The 13,960-nt window shown below is 51.3% G+C and overlaps 2 protein-coding genes across 7 annotated transcripts in view; one reads left to right on the top strand and one right to left on the bottom strand.

The window, feature by feature from the left end:
• Positions 1-9,240, top strand: part of DRGX (dorsal root ganglia homeobox) — a 54,004-nt gene extending 44,764 nt beyond the window's left edge. Inside the window, exon 8 of the transcript XR_014253266.1 lies at positions 101-9,240. The gene's annotated coding sequence lies outside the window, so the exon portion shown is untranslated. The remainder of the gene's footprint in view (positions 1-100) is intronic.
• Positions 8,538-13,960, bottom strand: part of LOC309642574 (cardiac-enriched FHL2-interacting protein) — a 31,200-nt gene continuing 25,777 nt past the window's right edge. For 5 of the 6 annotated variants that reach the window (XM_082424263.1, XM_082424261.1, XM_082424264.1 and 2 more), the window contains one exon: positions 8,538-13,682. In XM_082424263.1, coding sequence (XP_082280389.1) covers positions 9,243-13,538 — 4,296 coding nt within the window. In that variant the 5' untranslated portion in view covers positions 13,539-13,682 and the 3' untranslated portion in view covers positions 8,538-9,242. The remainder of the gene's footprint in view (positions 13,683-13,960) is intronic. The other variant, XM_082424265.1, reaches the window with a different exon arrangement.

Genomic DNA, 13,960 nt, shown 5'->3' on the forward strand with positions numbered 1-13,960 from the left:
GTGGCCGAGGGAACCAGGCTGATGAGCACGGAGTGGGTGCTGGGCAATGGGCTAAGTGCTTTCTGCATACTAAAGCACCTAATCTTCATTACCATCATAGGAGGCTGGAATTAGAATGATGTCCATTTTACAGATGAAGAGACTGAAGCTCAGAGTGGTCTGCTCAATCACTGAATGTGAAACGGCACCCCCATGGCCACAAAATAAAAATGAGAGATGATCACCCATGATCTCTAAAGCTTGTTTTGCAGTACACTAAGAAGCCCCAGATGAGGAAGCAGCTTGCTAACGACTTTCCTCCAGCACACCGCGCAGAAGCACTGAGGGACTAGACAACCCACCAGTGGACTTTGGACATCACAGGCCACAAATCCATGGCATGTGACACACAGAACCTCCCAAATGTGCACATGCAGCCCTTGAAGAGACGGGAAAGACAGTCACGCCTGCGCAGAGGACTCTTGAAACTTCCCTTTACCCCTCCACCAAGCATTTCTTAGCTCGGACACCCTCCTATTCCCTACTTCCTCAATATGTACCCCACTCAAAAAGCTGATCGGAGACAGATCTGAGCTTCGCCTCCTTGCTTGGCCTCCCTGCAATAAAGCCTCTTCTCTCTGCAAAAGACTGTTGCCTCAGTGTCTTTCTGTTGTACAGCGGGCCACGAGCCCACTTGTTCAGTTACAAGTGGACCAGTGGGCATGTGAATCCAGGCAGCCTGATTCCGGGCCTGGGCCTTAGCTCCGGACGGGTGAGGGCCTCTTCTCAGCAATGCCTGTGAGGTGCCTCTCTGGGGTTGGGGAGAGGAGGTGGTTTACTCCTCTGGCATGCCTGGGTGGCAGGTCTTTAGGGCTCCCTTTCCTGGGGAGGGGGTGGAAGCAGGTGGCCTCTACCTTCTCTCAGATCCCTTGACTGAGGAAGACCAGATAAATACAGCCCCACATGACATCTTGACTCGATCTCATGAGGGATGTTAAGCCATTCCCACAGTCCTGACCCATGATATCATGAGAAGATAAAGTTTTGTTTTGTTAAGCCATTAAGTTTTTTTTTTAAAGCTATTAAGTTTTGTGGTATTTGGTTACACAGTAATAGATAACTAATACAGTGTTTGTACCAAGTTATATTCTCACAAGTAGTGTATGAGAATTTCCATTGCTCTGTATCCTTGTTAACACTTGGGATTGTCAGAATTTATAATTTTGCCAATCTGTTGGGTAGGTAATGCTACCCATTATCCATTTCATTGTGGCTTTAATTTGCTCCCTGTACTGTCGAGCTCTGTTATTAGATACATACACATTTAGGATCGTTATGTCTTCTTGATTAATTGGCTCCTTCATCATAATGAAATGTTTCTATTTATTCCTTGTTCTAATTTGATTGATATCAGTTACTATTTTCTAAAAAAATTATTTTTATTCTTCTATGACTTGATTTTAGTCCCGTGAACATTTAGCCAGTAAGAGTCATCTGTGTTTCTATGCATAAAGTTTATTCACGCTTCTTGCCATATGATATTCAATTGTAGGAATAGTCCATATTTTATATTCCAATTACTCTACTGATTTATAATTTATTTTGTTTTACCTTAATTTTTGCAATTATGACCAGCCTCTGAAAACTTCTTTTGTACTAAGAGAATACAGTGTTTTCCAATGTCTTTGGAGGGACACATCCAATGTTTCCAATGTCCTTGGAAGGACACATCTCTTCTGGTTTGCTGGAGTAGCTGCTCAAGCAGCAGAGAGAAGGGAGTTGTACTGAGAGTTATTTTAGACCAGGGCCATCAACATGAGCTCAGATTTACTCAGAAAAACCCTTTCTCTTAGCATCTTCTGCCAACAGCCTGGAGGATTCAGATTAGATTCAAGTATGTGGTAGACATTTTTGGAGGGGATAGCATATGGCTTCTTCCTTCCTCCCTCCTGGCTTCTGGTGGCTTCTGCCCTGCCCCCTCTCCCCCTTGCCATGCAGAGTATAAGAGGGAAAGGTCTCCCCTGGGGCTGGACATGTTATCAGAAAAGATAACATGGTCAGTGTTCCTTTAACAAATGTGCTTAGCTGGGGTCAACTAGTTTTAAGTTTTTGAAGCCTCAAGAACATACTCAGAGGAAACTGTTGGAACTTTTGGCAACGTGAAAATCTTAGTGGCTGATCTGACTTCCCAACAGCTTTCAGAGTCACCCTGTTTCAAAAACTCATAGAGAAATTAACTGAGATGTGAAGATGTCAAAGAGTGTCTCCTCTAGAATTTTCTAAAGCTCTTCCATGCTTGATAATATTCAAATCCTACTTAGAGAGTTAAACCTGGATGTGGGGACACCTTAGGTGGTGATGTTATTTGCCTTTTAGAGCCATTTTTTTTTTCTTGTGATAATATTTATTTCTCCATCTATGGAACTGTAGACACTTTGAGGGGAGATGAGAAGAGAGATAACCGGCTTACTTTATCCTCCTTGTCCTAAAGGAGAGCATCCTTGATGTTTCTTAGGTGACTTAAGGGTTCAGACCCCATCAGTACTAACCTGGCCTTACCACGTGGCAGTCAAACATGATGACATACTTCAGAAGACTGTGGTCTGATGCCGAGTCCTCCCTGTGTCAGTAAATAGAATTCAGGTACACTCACCACTCTCACTTAATACAACTTGTCTAATGTCCTCATCATTTTATCACCACAAGACCAAATAATAATTTGGTTCTAACTTGGGTTTTGGATGTTGTTGTGAGTCCTGGGTAACCCATTTGGCCTCCTTCTGTTGGCAGGCCTGGAACTTCTCATCAAAGAACATTAGTTAAGTGTGAATGCTGACTTATGGGTTACATCGTGGAACATCTGTTCCTGGGCCTTGGGTGCCCGAGACCCCATTTGTGGGGCTACAGCCTCCGCAGCTGCACATCTCACAGGATCAGGGGAGCAGAGTGCCTGCTCTGGTGTGGGACTGGCTTAACTCATCTAGTTAGTATTAACAACTAGTTTGGAAAGTGAGGAAATAAGGTCAAAACGACATCGATTTCTTCTCCCAAAAGATTCTTTTTAGAATTTAGAATACGAATTCCATGGAATTCAGTGATGTTTACCTATGGCCTACCTTGGGCCTGGCACCATATTAGCTGCTGGGGATGCAGTGAGGACAGGCAAGATCCCTCCCTCCAAAAGTGAGCATTGAGGGGGCGAGGAAGACAAACAGTTAAACAGACAATTACAACACGGGCTGGGATGGGAGAAACACAGCATGCTGGTGGACTTGGAAAGTGAGGTGCATGGCCAGGAGTTAGGGCATCAGGGGTATCCTTCTAGAGAAGATGGGGTCTAAGGTAGAGCACCTTAAGGCACGCAGGAGTGGGCAGGAGCAGGCTGGTGGGGAGGGGAGGGCCCAGAGGGTCCAGGGAGAAGGTGAGCGTGGAGAGGGTAGGGAGGCTGGGGGAAGGAGAGGGCTCCAGTCACCTGTTGCTGGGTAAGTTTGAAACTTAGTGGCTTAAAATGACAGCAATCACTTTGTTATCTGTCATGGCTTTGTGGGTCCAGAATCTGGGAATGGCTTGGGAGGTGGTTCTGGCTTGGGCAGCCAGAAGCTGGAGCTGGAACAGGAGGGGGAGGATCTCTTCCTCTCTCTCTGTATCGTCTCAGGGCCTCTCCAGGCCATCTCCACGTGGGCCACGGTGGGCTTCTCCATAGCAGAGTGAACCAGGGTACGTGGACTGCCCTGTGGTGGCTGAGGACTCCCAGGGCACTCGTTCCAGGGGACCGATGGAAGTGGCATGGCGCCTTCTGACTTGACCTTAGACTTGCACACCGACTCCACTCTGCGGGGCACAGCCGGTGGGTGAGAGGACACAGGCCCCGTCTCTTGTAGAGGAGTCAAAGAGCGTGCAAAGGGGCTGGAAATGGCCCATTTGGTCAACTCAAAGAAGCTCGAGTTGGTGGGAGTCCAAAGGAGCTGTAGGAACAGGCAGGAGATGAGGCCGGAGAGGATGGGGGTTCCCAGCATGTGGCAGCCTTGCACGCCCTCCTCTGGAGCCTGACTCTTTGCTGGGGTGAGCAGGGAGCCCTGGGGTGTTAGGTGGGTCCTTGGGCTACCCTGAGGGGAGTGGTGTTTTGGAATCATGAGAGTGTGGATCTGAGCAGGCCCACCCACCATGATCCCGAACCCTGCACCTCTGTCTCCAGGAGAAGGGGGAGACCATTCTGTGCTTGGCCACACCAGGGGCAGCGTTTTCTTTAACCTCCAACCCTGCGCTGGGGCCTCAGGGTGAATGGGATGTTTGTGCTGGTCAAAAGGCTTTTTTTGTTCTGTTTTTTAAATTGTGCCAAAATTTGCACACCATAAGATTTACCATTTTAACCATTTAAAGTGTACATTAAGTACATTCACCACCATCCAACTCTAGACGTTTTTGACCTTCCCCAACTGGAACTCTGCACCCATTAAATATCAACTCCCCACCCCCTCTGCCCTCAGTTCCTGGCAACCAGCATTCTACTTTCTGTCTCTATGAGTTTGGCTACTCAGTGCCTCATAAAAGTGGGATCATACAGTACTTATCCTTCTGTGACTGGCTCACTGCACTCAGCATAACGCCCTCAAGGTTAATCCATGTCGTAGCATGTGTCAGAATTTTCTTCCTTTTAAAGGCTGAATGATATTCAATTGCATGCATATACCACATTTTGTTTGTCTGTTCATTTGTTGATTGACATTTGAGTTGCTTCCACCTTGTGGATAATGTGAATAATGCTGCTCTGAATGTGGGTATGCAAATATCTCTTTGAACTCTGGCTTTCAGTTCTTTGGTATATATACCTAGGAATGGAATTTTCAGATTACATGGTAATTCTGTTTAACTTTTTGAGGATCTGCCATCCTGTTTTTCACAGTAGCTGCACTATTTTACATTCCCACCAGTAATGCATAAAGGTTCCACTTTCTCCACATCCTCACCAACACCTGTTTTCTGTTTTTTTGTTTTTTTTTTTTTAATTTGTATAGTAGCCATCCTAATGGGTATGAGGTGACACCTCATTATGGTTTTGATTTGAACATCCTTAGTGATATTGAACATTGGTCAAAAGGTTTCCATCAGAAGGTATCCACCCTCTGGGAAGTCAGCAAACTTGGCAGGGGAAGGGTGGTTAACCTGTGTGGATCAGGACAGATGGGGAGACCCCTTGAAATCACACTGCCCCATACAGTGGGTCACCTGGCTGGATGGAGGGCCCTCAGATGTATACCTAACACAGGTACACGACAGGCTACCAGTGCAAGGAAGAGCAGAGATGGGGGCTCCACTTATGGCAATGATGTGGAAGGACCACACAAGATAATTGTGTCCAGTGTCAGGGTGTTTGTTATCTGGGCCAAAATGCTTTCCACATACGTAGAATTTGGGTTTTGCCCAGAGCTCCTCCTTTACATGCAATCATTTTCCTCATATGTTTCACTCACATGGCCATCCCCTGTGTAGACTTTGGATTCATGACATCGGCATGCTGGAGCCCCACATAGAGCCTGGGGTCTCAAAAGCTGGCATTAGGCTCCTTTTGACATCGGCATCCATCCCTGCCTTGGGAGAGGGGTCATTGGCTTCTATTGAACATCTCCAGTGACAGGGAGCTTAGCTCTCCCCAAGCCACTTGCGCCACGTGGAGACAGCTGTAGTCATTAGAGATGCCTTTCTCATAGTCAGTGTGAATCAGCATCCCTGCAACTCTCCCACCCAGATGTGTAAGTTTCTCTTCCCTCCCATGGTGATATTGAGAGACATGAAGATATCGATTTGTTTCCCCTAAATCTTCTCCTTTCCAGGCCAAACAGGAGCTGCTAGCACTTCTCAAAGTTTAATGTGCAAACAAATCACTGGGGAATCTTTTGAAAATGCAGATGGAGATTCTGGATTTCTAACAAGTTCCCTGGTGATGTGGAGGTTGCTGGTTTATGGACCACACTTAGAGATGCATGACTGGGGGCTCAAGTGCCCGCCTGGAAGTGAGAGAGACCTGAGTTCCTGTGTGGGCCCCTCACTCGGTGACTGTTGACTGTGGGAAGTTACTCCACATCTCAGTGCCTTTGCTTATTTACGGTAACATGAAGCTAATGAGGGTACCTCTCATAGGTTTGTAGTGAGGTCTGAGACCAGGCTCAAATCTCCCCATTCAGGGGCTGGCACAGCCTGTGTGATGGACAGTGTAAGCTCTTGGTCATTTTCCGTTGAGCAGCCCCAGGACCTTTGATCGTTCCCTCGAGGTGCTCTGTGTTTATGTCCCCTCCCCAGGAGACACTTGGAAGGGCCATAGCTCATAGTAAAGGGCCAGCCCACTAAACAGAAGGTGTAGACGTGGTCTTTACCTACAGTTTCCACAAACAATATGTTCACAATTCTTACCACTATCCTACTAAACACAATGATAGAAACAGTGGTTTTTCTGGGCAACTCAGATGAGTGAAATTTCAATTCAGAAGTTGAAGGACATATCAGCAAAGGTCTATCCTGCCAGGCTACACTGGTTCTATGCTCGTGCTGATTAGAACTGCTAAAGAACAATTAGCTAAACCAATGCACTTTGATATGGCAAGACAGATCTATTAGTATTTAATACATGTCACTTTTGTTTGATAGACAGATTAAAGGTGGGGAAATTCTTGTTTCTTCACAAGCTGATGCACCACTTTGCGTTTCCTGGCTCAGCTCAGGTGTCATTCCTGCAGGAAAGCCCTTTTTCCCTCCAGGATATGAGTCAGATGCTCTTCAGACCACCCTATACATCCCTTACCATGTGGGACTGTAATTGTCTTTCTTTGTTAGATTTTAATTCCCTGGGCACAGAGATCAGATCTTATTATCATGGTATCTTTGCTGCCCAGTGTAGCGCCTGGCACAGCGCAGGGACTCTGAAAATGTTTGTGAAGGGAGGGAGGAAAGAAGAGAGAAAAAAAGAGGGTAGGAGGGAGGAAGCGGGGTTGGGGGAGGAGGAAGGAAGGAGGCATAAATGACTCCCCCCAACCCCAAACAGAAAGAAACAGAAAGAAAGTCATTTGCAAATGAGTTGGTCTTCAGTGGCTTTTGTTCCCTGGAGACATTATCTGCTTTTTAGGAATTTAGGTACTTTGCTGTAAGTGATGGAAGCCTTCCCTCTAGCTGACTTGCTGGAGAACCAGGTGTCCAAGGAATCCTTACTCTAGATTTGTGAGTGGATGCTGCATTCTGCCAGATGCCCTGTTCCTCTTTTACACTCACAGGAGCAAAGAGGACTGGGGAGTTGATCTTGATCTCCAAATATCTACCTTTATGCTTTTAGCTCCTTCAATATCCTTGCTCATAGTGCTTCTAAGACAGAAGATGACTGGTCCCCAAACATAAACTCTTCTTATGTAAAGTATATTTTTCCTTGTGGTTACTGTAACTACGGTTATTTTTTAACTGGGGGACTCTTTTTTTTGTTAGGTAATTCTTTTCCTGGGCCCTGAGAATTTTGAAATGAGATATTATCTTTCTTATTTGAGTAAGATGAAAACAGGTGAGAGGATGCTTGGTGATTTGGTGGCAGAGCCAAGGTCCCAACTCGCTTCACTGGCATCCCAGTGAGTGACTCGTGAGAACCAGATTTCTCAGACAATGGCCTGCCTGAATTCTTGGCTAACTATCCAGCTGACTCACCAGGTGTAGACAAGCTATGCCAAGGCTGGGGGACTTGTGTAGCATTTTCAGAATGAAATTAAGGTGTGGCTGCACTTTTGGGAAAAACAAACAGGTGTAAAATTCTGAATCCAAATTACGACCCAGAATATCTTCAAAACCCCAGTATTTGCACGAGTCTGGGACATGGTGAGCTGGGTGCCTCCCCATCTTCCTAGCCTGGAAATGGCATGTTGGCCAAAAGGACCAGGGTGATACATTTTGTGTGGTCTCCTGGGACGTGAGCAGTGCAGTCCTGACAGCTGCCTTGACAGCTGCCCCTTCTAAACAAGGATGAAGGCACTCTAGCCCCAGTCTTTCCCACAGCACGAGAATTAAGAGGCTTCAGCGGAAGCCCCGGGTGGAGGCCCACGAGGCCGGTCTGTTTCCTTCCTAGCACATTGCCCACAGTGGGCATTGCTCATAGACCCTCACTGCTCTCAGAGGTGCAGAGGTGGTGACTGCACTCTGTTCCCCTCAGTTGATTCAGATACTTCCCTCCAACTCCCAGAGGGACTTGGGGGAAACACGATTTCCTTTTGAGCATAGGGCACAAGTACCGGTCATTAAATTGGGACTGTCAGGGCCTGACTCAGGTCCCAGGTCATCCTCGATGGCGGACGTGGGTCCTCCTCATCTCTGCCGCCCCAGCACTGGTGGAGAGCCTGGCCCAAGAAGGCTCGGACAGGTGTTAAAGGATCAAGCAGGGACACTGGGACCGCGGTGGGTGTCGAGGCCACTCTGTTCAGAGTGGAGACCCTGGGTGGCTGCCAAGTCGTGATGGGAGGCCTAGAAGGCACGACACTTTACTCACCAGCACAGACACACCACTGCCCACAGAAGAAAGACAGGAGTCCACGGACAGAACCGCATCTGCAAACTTGTTTCACTTTTTACAAGGTGATCAGAAAATAGCCTTCAGAGGAAAGTTTCCTCAGTAAAGAAAACCCATTCTATTCAAATAGACATTTCTGCAAGATTGCCTTGGTTCAGCCCTCAGCCATTTCCCCCCTAAGGCGAGCTGGAAAGGGCTGCTGTGTCTGAGCGAGGGTGGGGGGGCCACCGTGTGTCACACCTGACCTAGGAGGGGGTGTACTGGGCGGTCTGCTGGCCGGGCAGGGCTCAGCGCGGCGCAGTGCTTCTGGGGGCTCTGGGGTTTGCTCACTGTGGGAGCCGACCCTTGAGGAGGAGTGGGTGGAATGCTGGGGGGAACAGCTTGTGAGGGAGTCAGGCTGGACCCACCCTGGTGGCAGGGCCAGGGGAGAACCGGGAGCAGGGAGGGGAGGAGAAAAGAAGTGGAGCAGATCCTGGATCCAGGAAGGGGCTCAGAAGGGACTTGTTACGAGAGCAGAGTAGCGCCCTCCCAGGGAGGGGAGCCCTGCGGAGCCCTGCAGGTTGGGTTTTCTGAGGATCCCCACTTCCTTTGAAACTTTAGGGATCTCAGATGGCTGAGTATGAGTTGATGTGTGTGTGTGTATGTGTGTGTGTGTGTTTGATTGTTCTGGGGGAGGGAGAAGTAAGCTCTTCTGGGTTTATCGGGGGGGTGGGTTAGGCTGCTGTGATTCTCAAGAAATGCCTTCCATGGCAAAGTCCTCTAGGTCGTTAGTGGAGATGATATCCAGGCTTGGAGCATCTCCCACCTCCTCCCCTGGGCTCTGGGGGCGCCCCTCGGAGTGCTGGGCGGGGTCACTGGGAGGCTCAGAGGCCAGCTGCAGGCCAGCATCTTGGGCGCTCTGGGGCCTGGGGCCAGCTGCCTCGGCGGTGTGAGGGTGCTGCCTTAGGAAGGTGGGGGCAGAGAGCTGAGAGGAGCAGCGCAGGGGCATCAAGGCTGTCACGGGCAGGGGCCGGAAGCCCGGGTACAGCACGTAGGGAGCAGCAAGGGCATCCGGCGGGCTTGGCTCAGGGGAACCCCCCTCAGAGGATGGGATGGAGACCTTGACGTATTTGCCCGTCTCTGGGTCATAGAAGGTCTTGATTTTCACCTGGAGCGGCAGATCGAAGACAAAGTACTCTCCAGATTGGGGGTCTTGGAGGACCTTCTGGGTGGCAGGGTAAGGGGACAGGGGTGTAAGGGACTGGGACCCCCCAGGCTGCCTCCGGATCGGCTCTGAGAAGGCGGACACCGAGTGGCGGCGCACGGGAGGGGGCAGGGAACGGACCATGGGGAACCTGGCTGGGGGCTTCTCTCCGGGGGACGGTGGCCTACGCTCTGAGTCCCCGGGGTACAGCTTTTCCTCCCGGCGTTCACCATGCTTTTCCTGTGGCTGGTCGGTCTTTCTCCTCTTGCTTGCCAGCTTCTTCGCCCGCCGCAGGGCCTTCTCTGTTTTGGGTGGGACTGCTGGTGGCTTGCCAGCCGCCCTCTCCAGCTGAGCAGGAGGCTCCGGCTTCTCCAGGAGGCCAGCTGAGCTGGTGGCCACATCCAACAACGAGCCTCTTGGAGAAAGTGTCCTGAGGTCTTCTGCTGATGGCTCCAGTTGGGGGTCGGAGCCAGGCCCCCACGTGAGGGCATGTGTCAGGTCCTCCCTCTGGGCCACCCTGCCAGGGTGGGGGCTGGCCCAGGGGCTGCTGCGGGGAGGCTCCCCTGGCAGCAGGCTGGGCTCACTGGGGGCCTGGTAAGCATCACCCCAAATGCTGCTGGTGGCAGGGGAGCATGCACTGTTCTCTTCCAGGGAGCTGGCGTTGGGGGAAGCTGCTAGCTCACCAGGGACCAGTCTTCTCCCCGGGGGCCGTGCTCTGGGTGTAGACAAAAAGTGACTTTTGAAGCCTTGCACCTGCTCTTCCCAACAGGTTCCAAGCTTCTGTAGGGGTGGCTGGTCTTCTAGGTCGCCTTCTGGCAAAGCAATCGTGGGGATGCACCTTGGAGCATCCAGCTTCCCCTGGTCTATGGAACTGCTCTTGCCATTGTTTGCCACGACTTTATGTATGGCCTCTCGGGGTGGCTTCAACCCTTGGCCCTCTCCTGTGAGTGGAGGAAATGGGGCATACCCCTTTGGGGCTGCCTGGGAGGTCTCTGACCTGGCTGCGCTGGGACCCCACCCATGGTCCTCCGTATCCTCACAGGCCGCCCCCTTCAAGTGTGTGCCTTGCACGCTGGCGGGTGTCAGAGTGCTGGGCATTTCCTGGCTCTCGGGGGCACAAAGACCAGCATCCCTGCCCCAGCCTGGCCTTGGCAGTTCCTCCTCTTTGTGGCCATTGCCCAGCAGGGACTCTGAGGACATGGATCTCAGGAGGGGCAGCATGATGGGTTTTATCATGGGGGTGGGCCTGAGGGTGTTGTCTTTAACTGCAAAGAGTGTGTGCTTGTTTGAAGTGGAACATGGGGAAGGGATTAGGTCTTTGGCATCTGAAAGAGCTGTATCCTTACTTCCCCCAATGCCAGTGCCTCTGAAATTAGCTTCCTCCCTCGGCGCCTTCCCGGGGTCCCCGGGGCTACCTTCTGGCAAACTTTCCTCTTCTCCTCGCGAAGATTCCCGCTTGCTGTGCTCCTCCACGCATGCGTGCCCATTACTCAAGGTGCAGTATTGTAATTCACCTTCCTCCATCACTTTCTCCTTCTCATCCTTCTGACCGTCACCTACACTCACGTCACTCCTCCTGTCTTCCTGGTGGCTCTCGGCGAACCACGTCTTCTGCTGATCCTCGAACGAGGCAAAGGACTGATCTGAAGAGCTGGTGCTGAATTTGGCCTTACTTTTGAGGGCTGGCATAAAATCAGACTGGCTGTCGCTGTAAAACACATCTTCCTCCTCGGGAGAAAGGGGCCCTGGGGAGAATTTCTGGTTGAAGTTTGGATTCTGAAGTCTTGCCTCTCTCTCGGGTTCTGTATCTTGAGAGACGGATCTCAAGAATCCATTCTCTAGGCCGGAGGTCTTTGGGGTCTCCGCAGCCTTCCCTGCCTCAGGGTCTCCACTGCAAAACTTCAGGGACAGATGTTTCCTGGGGCAGTGTTCCCTGGAGTCTGGACGCCAGCTGGACCTGGCACCACCCATCTCCGATTCTCCATTGGCATCGTCCTTCTCATAGCTGTTCCTGTCGTCTGCCTCGCCGTTGACACAGAAGGGGGCTTTGGTGTTAGGTGATGGTGAGGTGAGAGTTAGGTAGTTGTCTGCAGAGGCTGCACCGGGGTCAGCTTTGGGGTCCTTCTGGGTACTGATGAGTGACACAGGAGGGGCATCAGCGGGTCTCTCCTTAGAAAGCTCGTCTGGAGGGCCTTCCTCGAGCCCGTTGGGAAGGAGGCCGCCATTGCTCAGGGATTCTTGCTTGCCTCTGGTTTTCTCATCAGGGCCTTTCAAGAGAGGCGAGGGACTGTACGTGCTCTTCACACGCTTCCGCACATCTTTGAGGTTGAACAGCAGGCTGGGGGCTTTGGACTTGTAACTGTCCCGGGACTGACATTCACTGGGCTCCTTCTCCTGGTATCCGTTTAGCTGTCCTGTGGGTGACGGGGTTATCTCTGCTGGCTGGCTGTGGCATGACTCCAGCACATGCTTGCTGGGTATGATGGGGGTCAGAAGCTTACTGATGTTGAAAGGAGGATCGTAATGCTCATGGGGGTCCACAGGCATGTCAAGAGCATCCTTTTCTGGAAATTGCCCCTGGGGATCGTGCTTTGCATACAAGGCTGGGCCTCTCCAGTTGGTCTGCTTCTTCTCTTCTGAAGCATCTTGTAGACTTTCTTTCCCTCCCTTGCCAGACTTTGGTTTCCTCCAGGGGGCGTGGGTCGGTTTCAATGGAGGCTCAGGCTGTGAGCTGGAAGCTTTTCCCTCCGTAGCAGATACCTGGGCTCCCAGATCCCTAGATCCCCAGGTTCCAGATGTGGAGAGAGTCCCTGCGGCCAGCCTGTTCTCTTCCTGACCGCAGCCGGCCCGGATGTGGCGGGGGGAGGCTTTGTGCTCACAGGCCGGGGGCTCTCTTAACAAGGGCGAGTCCTCGTAATGCCTGGGAGCCTTGCTTTCTGCGACTGTGTCAGCGGCATCCTTCCTCTCGGGCAGCCTGGGTTGGTGGGCGTTCCATGACTCAAAAGCACTGTTTTCACTATGAAGAAAGGTCCCTTTGCGAGCCCACTCCTGGCCCCTTCCAGTCTCGCTGGTGTCTGCCTTGTGGGCCGGAGAGGGGAACTTTGACTCAAATGAGTTGGCCGCGTTTTCGGGCGTTGGCAGGAAGCTGTTGGGACCATGACAGGCCATTTCAGGATTCCTGGGGGACTCCTGCTCTCCGTGCTTCCTGCCAGGCTGGTGGCCAGTCTTATGGGCGCTGGAGACTTCGGCAGGCACCCTCCTGACCGTCAAAAAGGCAGAATCGAAGCAGAAGTTGACACTGCTTTCTGGAAGAGGAGCAAATTTGGGGGGATTTTTGAGAGCTGGAGGTTTGCTGGTAGGAGGCCTGCTGTCACAACGCTGGCTTTCGGTCCTGTCAAAAGATTTAATCAGTGACGACACTTTGGAAACAGGCTTGTTGCTGCTCCTCAGGCCGGAAACTGGCACTTCCAGTCTCCTCTGGGCTGGTGTCAGTGGGGGGCTGCTCTTGGGATACTTCTCCTCCCCTTGAACGTACTTGGGCAGCTGTTGGAACGTGGCCGCCCAGCCGGCGTGCTCCGTGCCTTGGGATGGTAACTGGCTCCAAATGCCGCTTTTCCTGTGGGTATGGCTCACCGTTCTCTGGTGAAAATTCCCGAACACCTGGCGGGTGATATCTGGGGACAGGGCCAGGTCGGAGTCATGGAAGGATGCGTCCTCTGAGATGCACAGGCTCCGGAACGCCCGGTCCGTGAGGCTACTCACCTCCCTGTCTGCATCGTCCAGCACGCTGCCAATGCTCGAGGAGTCGCTGAAGCCGTCCATGCACTTCTTACTCCCCTGCATCCTCTGCCAGCCAGGAAGACCGTCCCTGTCAGTCAGCGGGCGCCTCTGGGTGATGATTTAGGAAGGGTTGGATGCAGCTCTCTCCCCACAAAACTAGAGCTTCCCGTTGACCAGATGCAATTACAAAGTGGGAATTTTTTTTTCCTCTGCAAAAGGAAAAAGTGCAGGGTATGAATATGATATTCAACTTAGCGGGTCCATATAAGAATGACACGCTGGTCTGGATGGTCGATTTTACGTGTCAACCTGGCTGGGCCATGGTGCCCAGTTTTTGGTCAAATGCCAGTAAAGCGGTTTACTCTCCACAGCGTGGGTGGGCCTCATCCACAAGGCTGAGATCCCCCGAGCAAGAGGCAATTCTACCTCCAGTCTTTGTACTGGAGCTGCAACTTCAACTCCCCCTTGGGTGTCCAGCCTGCTGG

The sequence above is a fragment of the Balaenoptera physalus genome (genome assembly GCF_965194825.1).
Source record: "Balaenoptera physalus genome assembly, chromosome: 14".
Lineage (NCBI taxonomy): Eukaryota > Metazoa > Chordata > Mammalia > Artiodactyla > Balaenopteridae > Balaenoptera > Balaenoptera physalus.